This window comes from Orycteropus afer, unplaced genomic scaffold, assembly GCF_000298275.1.
Source record: "Orycteropus afer afer isolate SDZICR_OR568_19922 unplaced genomic scaffold, OryAfe1.0 scaffold00149, whole genome shotgun sequence".
In the NCBI taxonomy this organism is placed as follows: Eukaryota; Metazoa; Chordata; class Mammalia; order Tubulidentata; family Orycteropodidae; genus Orycteropus; species Orycteropus afer.
The window spans coordinates 1141330-1159186 of NW_006921736.1; the positions used below are offsets into that span (position 1 = coordinate 1141330).

A 17857-nucleotide genomic window follows, 5' to 3' on the forward strand; every position below is an offset into this window, starting at 1 on the left:
GTATCCAAGATCATATACAGGGTTGGCAGACAATGGGCCTCTCGAAGAGTGTGAAGGGATGGACACTGGGAGGAGGTAACTATGGGGAGGAAGTGGGAGGGGAGCTGCTGCATTGTGGATTTTGGTCAATGACATGAGACAAAGTATATGTGGACTTCTGTATGAAAAGTGAATTTACTCTGTAAATCTTCACCCAAATCCTAATAAAAAAAATAAAATAAAATAAATTATATGGAACAAAGAAATCAGCAATACCATGAAAAAACACATAACTAAAATACAGCAACAAATTCATACTTGCTGATAATTACATTGAATGTAAATGGATTAAATGGACCACTCAAGAGATGGAGAATTGCAGACTGGATAAGAAAACATAACCCATCAATACATTGTCTAGAAAAGACACACCTTAGACACAAAGACAAAAAGAGACTAAAAATCAAAGGTAACAAAAAAATATATCAAGCACATGGTAAATAAAAAAGAGCAGGATTGTCAATATTAATTTCATATAAAATTGACTTTAAGACAAAAACCACCATAAGAGACAGAGAATGATTAAAGGATTAACTGAACAAGATGAGATAACCTTAGTAAATATCTATGCACCCAATGAAAGAGCTCCAAAACACATAAATCAGACATTAAAAGAACTGAAAAGGCAAATAAATGACTCCACAGTCATAATAGGAGACTTTAATACATCACTTTCAATCAAAGACAGAACTGAAAAGAAAGCCAACAAAGATGCAGAAAAACTAAAAAATACAATCTATCAACTTGACCTTATAGACATCTACAGAGCCCTTCACCCAAGAACAATACAATATACATTATTTTCCAGTGCACATGGAACATTCTCCAAGACAGACCTTATGTTAGAATACAAAGCAAGCCTTAATAAATTTAAAAGCAGTGAAATATTGCAAAGCATATTCTCAGATCACAATACTATAAAATTAGAAATCAACAGGAGGTAGATCAACGGAAAAAGAGCAAACACATCAAAACTGAATAATACCCTCCCTTAAAAACAACTGGGTAATGGAGGAAATAAAAAATGATATTAAAAAAACTCCTTTAATCAAACAAGAATGAAAACACAACATACCAAAATCTTTGGGGGCAAAAGTAGTGATCAGAGGCCAATTTACAGCTCTAAATGCATACATCAAAAAAGAACAAAGAACCAAAATAAATACCTTAACCCAACATCTCCAACAATTAGAAAAAATGCAGGGAAAAAAAGCCTACAGTCAACAAAAGAAAAGAAATAATAATGATTTGAGTAGAAACAAATGAAACAGAAAATAGAAAGACAACAGAAAAAATCAACACACTAGAAGTTGGGTTTTCAAAAAGATTAATAAAATTGACAAATCACCAACAAAATTAACAAAGGAAAAGAAGGAGAGAATAAAAATAACATGAATAAGAAATGAACTGGGTAATGTCACAACAGAACCAACTGACATAAAAAGGATAAAATCAGAATACTATGAAGAACTATACAACAAAAAATGTGAAAATTTAAAAGAAATGGACAGATTTCTAGAAACATACTACTTACCTCAACTAACACAGACTGAGGTAGAAAATCTGAAAACACCTATAACAAGAGAAGAAACTGAACAGGTCATAAAAAAAATCACCAACAAAAAACAATTCCCACCCCAGATGGTTACATGGACGAATTCTACCCAACACTCAAAGAAGAAGTGACAACAATCCTACTCAAACTACCATAGAACATAGCAAAGGATGGAATCCCTCCAAATTCATATTACAAAGCTGGCATAACCTTGATACCAAAACCAGACAAAGAGAACACTGAAAAGGAAAACTACAGATCAAGATCCCTCATGAATACAGATGCAAAAATATTCAATGAAAACCTAGCTAATAGACTCCAACAATGTATCAAAAAAATAATACACTATGACCAAGTGGGGTTCATACCAGGAATGCAAGCATGGTGCAACATTAGGAAAACAATCAACATAATTCATCACATAAGTAAAATAAAGAAAAAGATCCACATGATCATATCAGTTGATGCAGGAAAGGCATTTGATAAAATACAACACCCATTCTGAATCAAAACTCTCAGTAAAATCAGAATAAAAATGAAATTCCTCAACATAATAAAGGGCATCTATGCAAAACCAACAGCCAACATTATTCTCAACGGAGAGAGATTGAAACCATTCCCCTTGCTATAAAGAACTAGACAAGGACGCTCTCTATCTCCATTTGTATTCAACATTGTATTGGAAGTCCTAACCAGGTCAATAAGGCAAGAAAGGGAAATCAAAGGCATCCAAATTGGTAAGGAAGAAGTCACACTATCCCTATTTTGCTGATCATTGCTGATGATATGATCCTATACATAGAAAACCCAAGTGACTCAGCAAGAAAACTACTGGAACTAATTGAGAGATTTAGCATAGTGGCAAGATACAAAATTAACATCCAAAAATCAGCTGGATTCCTCTACACCAGCAAAGAGATTGCTGAATAGGAAATAAGGAAATCAATACCATTTACAATAGTTACCAAAAGATAAAATACTTGGGAATAAATCTTACCAGGGACACAAAAGACCTGTACAAAGAAAACTGCAAAACACTATTTCAAGAAACCATAAGAGATCTAGGAGCTCTGGTAGCATAGTGCATAAGGCACTTGACTGCTAACCAGAAGGCTGGAGATTCAAACCCACCAGCCACTCCTCGGTAGGAAGGCTGGGCAACCTACTTCCATAGTGATACTGCCTCGGCAACCCAAGGAGGGTTCACTATGAGTCGGGGCCAACTCGATGACACATAACAACAACAACAACTATGTAAAAAGAGCTAAATAAAATTATTAAAATTAAAAAAAACATAAGAAATCTATATAAATGGAAGAACATACCATGCTTGTGGACAAGAAGACTGCACACTGGGAAAATGGCATTGCTACCCAAAGCAATCTGCACATGCAATGCCATCCCAATCCAGATCCTATCAACAGTTTAAGGATAAGAAAAACCAATCACTCATTTTAGCTGGAAAGGAAAGAGATCTTGGATAAGCAAAGCTCTACTTAAGAAAACAAACAAAGTAGAAGGTCTCACACTCTCAGATCTTAAAACCTACTTTATAGCCACAGTAGTCAAAATAGTCTGATATTGGTACCATGACAGACACACAGACCGGTGGGACAGAATTGAGAATCCAGGAATAGATCCATCAACTTACAGGCAGCTGATTTCTGACAAAGGGCTGAAATCCATTAAATGGGGAACAGATGGTCTCTAACAAATGGTGCTGGTAAAACTCAATATCCATTTGCAGAAAAATGAAACAACATCTGTACCTCACACCATACAAAAAACTAACTCCACATGGATCAAAGATTTAAATATAAAAAATAAAACTATAAAGTTTCTCAAGGGAAAAATAAGAGACAAATTGAGGAGCCATAACTTAAAGTCTTAGCCAGCAGGATCATCCATGTGGACAGGTTTCAGTGGAGCTTCCAGAGAAAGATAGACTGGGAAGAAGAAGAAAAGGGCCATCAACTTCTCAAAGAATTGGCCAGTGAAAACCTTATAAACACTAGTGAAACACTGTCTGCTACAGTACTCAGAAACTTTATAAATAGCCCTAAAACTTAGTCTGATATGGTGCCAGAAGATGAGCTCCTCCTCCTCAGGTCCGAAGGCACTCAAAACATGATTAGGGAAAAGCTGCTGCCTCAGAACAGAGTTGATCTTAATGACGTAGATGGAGTAAAGCTTTTGGGACCTGCATCTGCTGATGGGGCACGACTCAAAATGGGAAGAAACAGCTGCAAACAATAATCAGAACAGAAACCATATGAAGTATGAATCTAGGAAAATTTGAAGTTGTCAAAAATTAAATGGGATACATAAAAATCAGTATCTTAGGCATTAGTGAGCAGAAATGGACTGGTTTTGGCCATTTTGAATCAGAAAATCATATGAGATACTATGCCAGGAATGAAAAACTGAAGAGGAATGGTGTGGTATTTATTGTCACAAAGAATGTTTCACAATCTATTCTGAAGTACAATGTGTCAGTAATGGGATAATATCCATACGCTTACAAGGAAGACCAGTTACTACTACTATATTATTCAAATTTATGCACCAAACACCAAAGACAAAAACAAGGAAATTGAAGAATTTTACCAACTTCTCTGTAGTTTGAAATTGACAAAACATGCAAACAAAATGTGTTTTTACTGGTGATTAGAATGAAAAAGTTGGAAACAAAGAAGAATCACTAGTAGTTGGAAAATATGGCCTTGGTGATAAAAATGACCCTGGAGATCTACCTGATAGAATTCTGTAAGACCAACGACTTACTCATTGTAAACACATTTTTTCAACATAAATAACAGCTATACACGAGGACTTTGCCAGATGGAATACAAAGAAATCAGATTGACTACATCTGTGGAAAGAGGTGATGGAGAAGCTCAGTATCTTCCGCCTAAACAAGGCCAGGAGCTGACCGTGGAACAGACAACGACTGCTCATATGCAAGTTAAAGCTGAACTTAAAGACAATAAACACAAGTCCAAAATAGACAAAACATGACCTTGATTATATCCCACCTGAATTTACAGTCCATCCAAAGAACAGATTTGATGCATTGAACACCAGTGACTGAAAACCAGTGGAATTGTGTGATAACATCAAGAACATAATCCATGAAGAAAGCAAAAGGTCATTAAAAAGAAAAGACCAAAATGGATGTCAGAAGAGACTCTGAAATTTGCTCTTGAATGGAGAGTAGCTAAAGCAAATGGAAGAAACAAGATAAAAGAGCTGAACAGAAGATTTCAAAGAAGAGCTCAAGAGGTCAAAGTCAGTTATTACAATGAAATGTATAAAGACCTGCAGTTAGAGAACCAAAAGGGAAAAACACGCTCAGCATTTCTCAAGCTGAAAGCACTCAAGAAAAATTCAAGCCTCAAGTTGCAATACTGAAAGATTCTATGGGCAAAATACCGAATGATACAGGAAACATCAAAAGAAGATGGAAGGAATTCACAGAGTCACTGTACCAAAAAGAATTGGTCAATGTTCATCAATGTCAGGAGGTGGCATATGATCAAGAACCAATGGTACTGAAGGAAGAACCTGAAGGTGCAATGAAGGAATTGGCAAAAAAAGAAACCAGGAACTGATGGGATAGCCATTGAGATGTTTCAACAAATGGATGCTGCACTGGAGTACTTACTCATCTATGCCAAGAGATTTAGAAGACAGCTACCTGGCCAAATGACTGGAAGAGATCCATATTTGTATCTATTCCAAATAAAGGTGATCCAACCGAATGAAGAAATTATCAAACAGTATCATTAATATCACATGCAAGTAAAATTTTGCTGAAGATAATTCAAAAATGGTTGCAGCAATATATTGACAGGGAATTTCCAGAAATGTAAGCTGGATTCAAAAAAACATGTGGAATGAGGGATATCATTGTTGATGTGTCAGATGGATCATGGCTGAAAGCAAGTAATACCAAAAAGATGTTTACCTGTGTTTTATTGACAATGCAAAGACATTGACTGTGTGAATCATAACAAATAATAGATAACACTGAGAAAATAGGAATTACCGAACACTTAATTGTGCTCATGACGAACCTGTACATAGACTGGGAGGCTGTCATTCCAAATGAACATGGGGATACTGAATGGTTTAAAGTCAGGAAGGGAGTGCATCAGGGTTGCATGCTTTCACCATACTTATTCATTTTCTATGTTGAGCAAATAATCTGAAAAGGTGGACTATATAAAGAAGAAGTCTGACATCAGGATTACAGGAAGATTCATTAACAACCTGTGATATGCAGATAACACAACTTTCCTTGCTGAAAGTGAGGATGACTTGAAGCACTTACTGAAGACTAAAGACTGCAGTCTGTAATACAGATTATATCTCAAAATAAAGAAAACAAAAATCCTCACAAGTGGACCAATAAGCAGCATCACAATAAACAGAGAAAAGATTGAAGTTGTCAAAGACTTCATATTACTCTACAATCAATACCAACAGAAGCAGCAATCAAGACAGCAGACGACATACTGCAATGGGCAAAATCTGCTGTCAAAGATCTCTTTAAAGTGCTGAAGAGCAAAGATGTCTTTTTGAAAACTAAGGTGCACCTAACCTAAGCCAGGGAGCTCTGGTGGCAAAGTGCCTAAGGCACTTGACTGCTAACCAGAAGGTTGGCAGTTCAAACCCACCAGCCACTCCTCGGAAGGAAGGTTGGGCAATCTACTTCCACAGAGATACCACCTTGGAAACCCAAGGAGGGGTCCATGTGAGTCAGAGACGACTCGATGGCACATAACAACCACCACCACCACCTAACACGTGTATTTTTCCATCGGCTCATATGCATGTTAAAGCTGGACAATGAATAAGGAAGACCAAAGAAGAACTGATGCTTTTGAGTTGCAGTGGTGGAGAAGAATACTGAAAGTACCATGGACTGCCAAAAAACTAACAAATCTGTCCTGGAAGAAGTGTAGCCAGAATGCTCCTGGGAAGTGAGAATGGCCAGACTTTGTCTCACCCACTTCAGTCATGTTGCCAGAAGAGATCATTCCCTGAAGAAACATGTCATGTTTGGTAAAGTGGAGGGTGAACAAAAAAGGGGAAGGCCCTCAATGAGATAGACTGACACAGTGGCTGCGACTATGGGCTCAGGTATCACAAGAATTGTGAGGCTGGCACAGGACCGGGCAGTTTTATTCTGTTGTACGGAGGGTTGCTATGAGTTTTAGCCAATTCAATGGCACCTAACAACAACAACAACAATTTATGGCATAAATAGACTGTCAAGCATAAACCAAAATGCACAAACAGCAGAAAATAAACTAGACAAATTGGACCTTCTAAAAATTAAATTTTCTCCAAAAGAGTAAAAAGAGAATTTACAGATTGTAAAAAAAAAAAAAAATTATTTGTCAACAACGTATCTCACAAGGGACTTAGCTCTAAAATTTATAGAAAACTCCAACACCTCAACAACAAAAAGAAAAACAATACAATTAAAACACAGACAGAAGATATGAAAAGACACTTCACCAAAGAGGATATTCAGGCGGCCAACAAACACATTAAGAAATGTTCACAGTTGTTAGCCATTAGAGAGATGCAAATCAAAACAACAATGAACTAGCATCTTGCCCCAGCATCAATAGCAAAGTTCAACAAGACAGAAAATAAGAAATGCTGGTGAGGATGTGGAGAGATCAGGAATTTCATGCTGTTCATGGGACTATAAAATGATACAACCACTATGGAAAGCTGTATGGCGATTTCTTAAAAAGCTGGAATTAGAAATACCATTTGATCCAGCAATCCCTATAAAAATGAGAGCCAGGATAAGAACAGATACATACCCACCCATGTTCATCGCAGCACTATTTACAATACCAAAAAGATGGAAACAACCTAAGTGCCCATCAACAGAAGAATGAATAACCAAACTATGGTACATACATACAATGAAATGCTATGCAACACTAAATAATAATGTAGAATCTGTAAAACACCACCTAACATGGATGAACCTGGAAGACATTATACTGAGTGAAATAATCACAGAAGGACAAATACTATATTAGTTCATTATTGTAAAAAGTTGAGGAAAGTTTTATGTATGGAACGAAACTTTCTTTGTTGGTTACCTGGAGTGGGAGGGGAGGGAAGAGAACACTGCTAGATAGGTAGAGACAAGTATTGATGTGCGTGAAGGGAAGGACAATGTACCAGATGTGAGTGATCAACATGGTGGCACTGAGGAAGACAAAGACATACAGAGGGACATGCGAGGTTTAGACAACAAAGATGAACCTTTTGCACATACAACACTGCGTTTTCAGTGATGGCAAGTATTGATCTACAGGTAGACAGATTGGTGGACAGGCTGAACAATCAGGTATGTCTAGGCACGGGGCAGTGTGCCTGTGACCATATATAGGTTTGGCAGATGATGTTTCTACAAGAGTACTTGTATGTACTGTAAGAATGTCCAAGTAGAGCTGACAAGGGACAAGGTTGTAGTCATTTCTTGGTCACAGCCAGCTACCCAGAAAAACCGAGTAGTTGAACTGGTAGGCTTGGGACCACAGTCACAGGGGACATCAAGCTCAATTGGCATAACATACTACATAAAACATTGTTCCATCTCCTACTTTGGCAAGTAGTGACTAGGATCTTGAAAGCTTGCAAGCAGCCATCTAGATGCAACAATGGGTCTCTCCTTGTCCAGAGCAAAGAAGAATGAAGAAAACCAAAGATTCATGGAAACAATTAGTCCTAGCGACTGGTACACCATGCGATCCGCAGTCTATACAACTATGAGATCAGAAGAACTAGATAGTGCCCGGCTACCACTGTCAACCATTCGGATGGGGATCTACCTAGGAGATCCTGGATATAGAGGGAAAACAATGTGGAACAAAACTCAACATCATTTGGAAAAAAAAGGGGGACCATATTTGCTGGTCTGATAGAGCCTGGTGGAACCACTGATACTATGGCCCCTAGCTGCCCTTCAGGTCTAGAACTGAACCCACACTTGTGGCTTCCAGCCAAACAAAAGACAGGCATATGAGTTGAACATTTACTTGAGGTAAATACACTCCTTAGAGAGAACAATCATTGGAGAAAGAAGGGCTGTTTATGCATGGGGGACAGCTCAGAGGGCAGGAGTGCATGGAAGAATGGACACAGGGAAGAGGTAACTAACAGGAGGAAGTGGAAGGGGAGCTGTTGCAATGTGGTAAACTGTAGTCAATGTCATGAGACAAAGTATATGTGAACTGCTGCATGGAAAGTGAATTTGCTCTGTAAATTTTCACCCAAATCACAATTAAAAAAAAAAAAAAGAAAGAAAGAAAAACTACAATCATGTAGATAATTCTGATACTGAGGACTAAGGATGGAGATGAGGGTGGGAAGACATCCCCCACTAAATATAAGAGCTCAGCTGTCATACCAAGTCCTTTTCAGCTCTACACAGAATATGTTCCGAAAGGGAAAGCTACTGCTCTGTCAACTTGGCACCTGTACAGATCTTCAATGGGTGGCATCTGTACATATCTCCTTCACCAGGTGGCTCCAGTCCCCTAGTTCCTCTGAGTGGCGACCTCACTCCCTTGGCCTGGCAGGCCCCGTTCCTCTATCTCTTGGGTATGCCAGCCCTGCCCCCTCACTCTTGGGCAGCAGCTATGGCTTCATCCCACTGGCCCACATGAATGAGCAGCCCCACACTCCAGAACCGAGTTGATGAAGGTCTGACTCTTTGAAACCTAGGAGGCTGTGGTGGTTCTATCCCCAAAAGCCATGGTCCTACCCTTAAGGCTGAGGAAGCTCTGCTCCTGATTTCCTTGCTCACTCTGCTTCTGCCAATTAATGCCAAAGGCAACCAACTCTACCAGAAATCTTCCTGCCCAAAAAGCACTCAGCTTTCTTGCTCTGTGGGCCAGCCAACCTGCTACTCCATTTCATGCTGATCTCTTCTACCAATTAACGCTCGAGGGCAATCCACTCCTACAGAGAGCTGCCTACCCAATGGCATCCAGCTTTCTCCTCCATGGGCTGGTAAGGATATTGCTCTCATGTCAATCTTTGGGCTCTGCTACTGCCATCTCTCATGCTGGTCTCTCTGCTGGTGTTTGTTACGGTGGTCTCTCTGCCAGTGTCTGCTGGTGTCTTTGTGCTGGTGTTTCAGCGCAGGGATCTCAGGTCAAGTAGGCACTACACTCCTATGTCCACATTTTAGTTATCTGTCAGAGCAGCACCCCACTCTCTCGGTACCATATTCTGTTTTGGTTACCTCTGTGGTGCTCTAATAAAAAATACCACAAATGGAATGGCTTTAACAAACGGGTTTATTCTCTTACAGTTTGGAGGCTATAAGTCTGAATTCAAAATGTCAGGCTCTAAGGGCTGAGTGAAAACCCCTCAATCGTGGGCTTTAGCTCTGCCTCCTACTCCTGGCCCCTTGAAGCTGGAGGCTTTTCTTCACTCAGATAGCTGCTGGCCACTGAGACTGACAAACCTAAGGTCGACAAGTAACAAGGCACAGTACCCATGTTATCAAACAACACAGCAGGGCATTCATTCAAGTCCATTGAAAGTCCCAAGACTGGCAGAACATGGCAGACTGCTGAACAACAACATGGCTACATACAGGGTTCAAGTGTGCCATAAGCTAGAGACTGTTCCCAAGGCTTCTCCTTATATATGGGAAGCAGACCACAGCCCTAAAGCAGCTACTCAGCTGTTTGTGGTAAATCCCACCATAGAGGTGATTGCCAGTCTCATCATGGCAAATAAGTACTACCAGCTGCCCAGCCACTTAACCAGGCCCAGCCAACTTGACACACAACCTTAACTACCACATTCTGGTCATGTACTTCTACCTACTTGTGCTAAAGGCTGATGACAAAGAATAACACTGATCTTACACCAATTACTAAACAGATCACTTGAGGTAAGAAACTAAATGCCACACTGTCAAAGAGCAGTGCTTCATTAGATTCTGTCCAAACCTAAAGCACGATTTTCTTTCTTCTTCAACACACACACACAGAAAATGACCAAAAGCACTCATATTACCTTGTTAACTTTCACACCATTTTTCGGAGTTTGCTTTGTTGCTAGATTATATCCAATCATCTGTTTAGCCAGCTGTTCCACAACTTTAGGGCTACAGAGAGAGAAAGAGATAATAGTTAATTTTATTTCCAAGTTAAAAACCATTTTAAAGCAGTGTCTATTATACCTATTTCCATACTGCACAGGGTCCACCTCCATCCTCACTTAATCTGTGTGTCTTCCTGCTCATATAATATATTGTAGTAGAAGCTAACAGAGGTGGGAAAAATGAATGAATGAGTGAACACATGAATGAAATATATGATGCTTGTTTACCTTTGCTATTCTTTCCCCCAAATAAGTTACATTCATAGTAAAGAGACAACACTACATTGCATAACAGATGTAGATAAGATATGAAAAAATAACGAAGACCTGATTGAAGGTAATTTGCAAAGTACTGAACAATGAGAGGGCTAAGAGAAGGAGTAAGGACCAAACTAAATAATATGATAAGTTATGTGACAGGAACAAGGAGAGGAAGAAAGTGTTTGGTGCTTGGAGACATGGGAGATAAAGTTGAAAAGATAGGCTTAGATAAAAGGAAGGCTTGGACTATCAGACAGGATACAATGATGCCAAGTTCTTGAGTAGCAGAGTGAGGTTATGGAAATAGAAATTAATTTGCAAGTCATATCATTCCTAATACTAATGATAAGTCATTAGTTGTCTAGGAGAAGAAGAGTGTTTACTTTGAACAAATTAGGAAAGAAAAATCCATTGAGAGAAAGAAAAATGGACATTGCCAGAGCCCACTACCTGTAATGTCTGTTCCCTGCACTTGCTGCCTCCTGCTCCTACCTCATCCCAACTGTCTTCCTTAGTGCTCCTTTCAATCATGAATAAGATCTTCCATAATGGCTTGGCCCCAAAAAAGGAATTTATGTCTCTAGACTTACTCTTTTGTTAAATGAACGCCTCCTTTCAGCCCACTATTGAAGACTCCTTTTCCTCTTCCTCCTGCTAAGATCTGAGCTTTTAAAACAATTTCTTTTGCATCTGAAAAAGAAATATCCATAGTAGCTGATTTTAAATTCTCTTTTTCTCCCCCCCAAAGCACAAGGAAAGCAATAATAACATAACTTCCAAACTTGACTAGTAAAAGCTCTCAAACCAACTTTGAAAATAAAGGCAATAAAGAATTTCAAAAGCATCCATGTGCCTAAATGCAAAGCTTGTTTGCGTGTTTACTGAGAACACTCAAATGCCTCCATTTGGTTTAATCAGGTATACTTGACCATCCCAGGGGAATGGAAGGCATATGTTCTTTGCACTCAATAAGAAAAAAAGATGCTAAATAAATTCAGAACAGAGGTATTAATTTTACTGTGTAGTGACATTCTCATGTGGCAGAGGCACCAATCTGCCAGTCAGAGGAACTAACTACCTGTCACCTACCTGAGATGTCAAAGGGAAGACTGGATTATGTGGGAGAAAAGTTTTAAAGACAAAAGGCAAAGCAGTATTTAGTGATTCTATTCATGGAAACCAACAGTTTTCTGAGCAGTTGTTCCATATGTTGATAGGGTTGCATAAGGAAAGAGAAAGTAGATTAAAACTAAAAGCAAGCAATATTTTAAAAATTTGCAAGGTTACAAAACATTCCAGTGGACATGGACTGTGGAATCTCCATTTTTAAATGTACTCAAGGAAAGAGTAAACTGCTTATTCTTGACATTTTAAACCAAAGTCATAAACTCAAGTATTTATGGTCCTGGGAAGACACCTGGGCAGGTGAAACAGATTAGGGTCACCTGGGGCCTCTAAAACAGGAGAGATCACATCCACAACCACCAAAAAAAAAAGGGAGGGAGCAAGTCCTAAAGTCAATTATGTTCAAAAACCAAACCATGTACATCTTCGAGTCTGAGCTGGCATCCTCTGTATGTGATGAATCCTTTTATAAAGAAGAGAACTAAACTAACCATTATCTCTACCAGTTGCTATCAAGTCAATCCTGATTCATAATGACTCCACATATGTCAGAACAGAATTGTGCTCCATAGAGTTTTCAGTGGCTCTGATCTTTCCAAAGCAGATCACCAGACATTTCCTACAGCGCCTCTGTATGGATTTGAGCCAACAACCTTTTCATTAGTAGCTGTGCATTTAACTGTTTTTGCTACCCAGGGACTCCTAATAATCTTCCACAACGCAACAGTAGTTTTCTGGTTCAGCACATCAGGTTTAGATTCTGCAAATCTGGGTTTCAATCTGGCCTACATCCGTTACCTGTGTGACATTCATAATTTACTAAATGTCTCTGAACCTCAGTTTACTGAATTATGTAATACTCAGGAGAATTATTTAAAAAACTAAATGATAATGCATGTGAATGCTTTATTCCAGGGTCTGAATACTCATATGATTAAAGACTACTGCAACCATCATGAGTAGTTCTGGTGGTGCAATAGTTAAGCCATTTGACTGCTAACCAAAAGGTCAGTAGTTTGAACCCAACAGCCTCTCCACAAGAGAAATATGAGAGACTGTCTGCTTCTGTGAAGATCTGCAATCTTGGTAACTGTATGGGGCAGTTCTACACTGTCCTATAGGGTCACTATGAGTTCCAATCAACTCAATGGCAGTGGGTTTGTTTTTGGTTATTGCCACCATCAATAAATTTATTTATTGTCTATGTATATTGTAAAGAATCAAAAGGACCATTTCCACTAAGGCAGAGATAGTAACAAAACTACCATTTGTTGGGTTCTTAATATCCAACACCACTTACGTAAGTGAGAGTTCCATAACTGCTGCCTGTTTCAGCTATGACTGTCATTTTGACACTTATGGGAAGTACTGTTACAGGCAAACAGAGAGAAAGAGCCACAAGAGGTTTTATCCTGAAGGCAATGGAGAGCCACAGAAGGATTTTACACTATGGAGCACTAGATCAGATGGTCACCCTGCTGATGTAGTTACACAGTGTTAAGGCTGACTGTCTTTACTGATTGGCTTTCCTTTCCCCAATATTTGCTATTTCTTTACATTCAAAAAACCAGGGCCTACAAGCCTCTCAAAAACAAGCACAGTTCTTCTTTGCTGCCCTCTACACCCCATAACACCAGTTGCTGCCCTGGAAATGAACCATCCTAACAGCAGTCAAACTGTGACTTAAACTTGTTCCCATAAAACTGAGTGGAAGATTAGCCATGATCTCTGTTCAGTATCAGAAAATCACCAGGAAAGAAACAAAACAGTGAATTTTGCATATTTAGGTTACTGTATATAAGGGGACAGTTAAGAACAAGAACTTTGGCATTATACAGTCCTGGGATAAAACTTACAAGTCCACCTATCACTTTCTTTATAGAGGAGAATAAAACTCAGAAAGGGTAAAGTAGTATGCTGGTCTGTTACATGGTGAAAATAAAGCAATCTATGTTTTGATGCTAATGGTAAAAATAAATAAAATATATATAAATTGCTTAGCTCAATGACTGGCATATTAAAGAAACAGCAAAAAATGATAGCTATCATCATTATGAGCTCAGTGCCACAGCGGTTAAAGCATTCTGCTGCTAACCAAAAGGTAGGTGGTTTGAACCCAGCAGCCACTCCGTGTGAGAAATATGAGGGAGTCTGCTTCCATAAAGATTTACAGCCTTGAGGAGGTTCTCGAAAGATGGTAGACTAGGCAGAAAGACTGCACAGACCCTCTGCAACAAAAAAAGTGAAACCAATTAACACAGATACAGAAGATAATCCTGGACCCCTGAGCCTTGAAGGGAAGGATATAGAAGTGGACTGAACCCCAACTAGCAGAAGAATTTGAGTGAAAATACCAAAAAAGGAGACATACGGAGCTGCAGTCTGGCAGCAATCCTGAGCGAGCCTGACAGCACAGACAGCTTGGAGATTCCCGAGTGGTGGTAGGACCTAAGAATTAACCTAAAAATCACCCTGCTAGCCAGGAATTGCACAGAGGACTGTGCACGGTGGCAGGGGAACAAACGGAGAAGGTGAATAGAAAGGTGGGCTGAGCTGTGGACTTCTGCCAGTCTGGAGGCACTGCCATTTTGAAGGTTTAAAAAGTGGCTTAACTATTTTGAATATTTAAAGAGACAGCGCTCTTGCAGATTCCTGGTGCATAAGAACACGTTCTGCTTTCCAGCAACCCCAAGGACACTCGGGACCTACAAGACTGACAAGGTACAACATTCCTTTTGTTACTCTTATACCCCACACCCTCTTGGTGAAAGGAGGTGTGGCCTACAGGAACTCCATCACAGTCTGTGTGCTCAGACAGAGACTGGGTGCCCTGCCCTGTCCTCCACCGATTTTTTTTTTCCTCTTTTTTTATTTTTATCTTTTCCTTTTTCACTGTCTTTTTTCTGGTGATTAGTTTGCTTGCATTTGTCTGTTTTAAAACAACTAATATTATTAATACATTTGTCCTTTTTATTATTATTCTTAATATTCCCCTCCTAGGTCCTAGTTTTCAGCATTTTTTCTTTTCCCTGTCCCTGGTTGAAAATTTTTTTTTTTTTTTTAATTTAAGGATTTTTTTTTTTTCTTTCCCCCTTTTTTCTCATGATTAACCCTGTTCCTTGTTTTTCTTTTTGCATTTTTCCCATTTTTTTTTCATTTATTATTCTCCTTCCCTACTTTTTTTTCTTAGTACCTTATCCCCATATATTGCAGGTTTTCTTGTTTTTTATTCTTTTTTTCCCTTTTTTTCTTTTTTTGAATACTGTTCCTATGTGATTACATGGTGTGTTTTTCATCCACGGGCTTTTAGTTTTTTGATGGTTATTCAATTGTAATTTATGTCTAACTGAGTAGGAAACAACAGTCCTCATAAGACACAACTACATCCACACCTCCTGCAACTTCAATTACTGAGTGAAAGCCACTACCTCCTTCTCCAACAACAGGCCAACGATAAAAAACCACCAAGAAGAGCCTGAATCACCCTTGGCTGCTCTTCACAAACAGTTAACAGAGATCTAAATACAACAACGCCACGATGTCTCGGAAACAACAGACCATCACAGTCCACACAAAGAAGCAGGATAAAGTGGTAGAAACAAAGGAGCAGGATAGAGATCCAGAACATATCCTTGAGGAATAAGCAGCATTGGAACTCTCTGATAAGGAATTCAAAAGAATTATCTTAAGGTATCTTCAAAGGATTGAGAGACAGACCAAAGACAGAAAAAACCTTAGAAGAATTTTGGAAGAAAATACAAGAACAAAATGACAAAATAAATGAAAAATCAGAAATGATTCTAAATCTACAGACAGAAATACAGAAGATTAATACTAAATTGTCAGAAATAGATAACACATTGGAAGGGCAAAGGAGAAGAATTGATGCGATGAAAGACAGAATTAATGAGATGGAAGAAAAATACCTGAATGCTTCTTTGGAAAAGGATAAATCAGAAAAAAAATCAAAACAAAATGAAGAAAGCCTAAGGTTCATGTGGGATACCATCAAAAGGAATAACTTACGTGTCATTGGAATTCCAGAACAGGAAGAGAAAAAAATAAAACCACTGAGAAAATTGTCCAAGATTTGCTGGAGGAGAACTTCCCTGAAATGATGAAAGATGAGAATATATCCATTCAGAAAGTCCAACGAACCCCAAACAGGACAGACCCCAAAAGAAAATCACCAAGACACATCATCATCAAACTCATCAAAACCAAAGACAAAGAAAGAATCCTGCAAGCAGCATGGGAAAAACAAAAAGTTACCTACAAAGGACAGGCAATAAGAATAAGCTCTGATTTCTCAGCAGAAACCATGCAAGTGTGAAGACAATGGGATGGTATATATAAAACCCTGAAAGAGAAAAATTTTCAACCAGAATTATATACCTGGCAAAACTGTCCCTCAAATATGATGGTGAAATTAGGAGATTTCCAGATAAGCAGAAACTAAGCAAATTTATTAAAACCAGACCAACCTTACAAGAGATGCTAAAGGGAGTCCTCTGAACAGAGAACCAAAAATAGCAAATAACAACCGACCATTAATACACTAGATGACATAACTCAGAAACCACAGCTATGAACATATCCAAAGTAAAATGAGCTTACAAGATTGTAAACAGGGAACCAGAGACATCAATTGGTGAATGAGGACAGCCACAAACAAAAAGAGGGAAAAGACTGTGTAGTTACAGAACTTCTAAATGGTGAGGAAGTTAAGAAAGTTGCAAGATAGAATGGACGGTTCTAAACTTGGGGATATAATTATAAATTACAGGGTAACCTCAAAGAAAAATGATAAACCTTCACATCACAATGAAAAAGAGGACAAACACAAATATTCAGCATATACTAAAACAACAGCAACAAAGGACACGATTCATAAACATAATGAGCTCAGCACAAAATAATGTGGAACAAAGAAACCAGGGACACAATGAAAAAACACGTAAGAAAATGACAGGAACAAATTCAAACTTCTTATTATGAGTGAAATAAGTCAATCACAAAAGGACAATTATTGTATTAGTACGTTACTGTAAAAGTTAAGGAAAGGTTTCTCTATAGAAGGAAATTTTCTTTGTTGGTTACCAGGGGTGGGAGGGGAGAGGAGGGAAGGCTGTTAGATAGATAGAGATAAGTATTGATTTGGGTGAAGAGAAGAGCAATGTACCAAATGTGAGTGATCAATATGGCAGCACTGAGGATGAGAAAGACATAGAGAGGTACATGGGAGGTACAGACAACAAATATGGACCCTTTTGCACATATACAGTACTGCGTTGTCAGTGAAGGCAAACATGGGTACATGGATAGATAGATAGGTGGACAGGCTAAATGATTAGGTATGTCTATGAAAGGGGGAATGTATCCAAGAACATACATAGGGTTGGCAGACAATGGTCCTATAAGTTTATGTGAATGATCAGAATTCCCAGGTGTATAGTAGAGCTGACAAGAGTCAAGGTTGTGGTCACTGCTTGGTCACAGCCAGCTACCCAGAGGGACTGAGTAGTTGAACCTGTGGGTTTGGGACCATAGTTGCAGGGGACATCAATCTCAATTGGCATAACATACTATACAAAACATTGTTCCACCTCCTACTTTGGCAAGTAGCAACTGGGATCTTAAAAGCTAGCAAGCGGTCATGTAGATGTAACGATGGGTCTCTCCTCGTCCAGAGCAAAGAAGAATGAAGAAAACCAAAATTCA

General features: G+C 38.8%; 1 protein-coding gene across 1 annotated transcript in view; it reads right to left on the minus strand.

The window, feature by feature from the left end:
- The window catches only part of SUCLG2 (succinate-CoA ligase GDP-forming subunit beta), a 392451-nt gene that overhangs the window by 284454 nt on the left and 90140 nt on the right, over positions 1-17857 (minus strand). Inside the window, exons 3-4 of the mRNA XM_007946054.2 lie at positions 11602-11701; positions 10664-10754 (exon numbers count right to left, since the gene is read on the minus strand). Coding sequence (XP_007944245.2) covers positions 10664-10754; positions 11602-11701 — 191 coding nt within the window. The remainder of the gene's footprint in view (positions 1-10663; positions 10755-11601; positions 11702-17857) is intronic.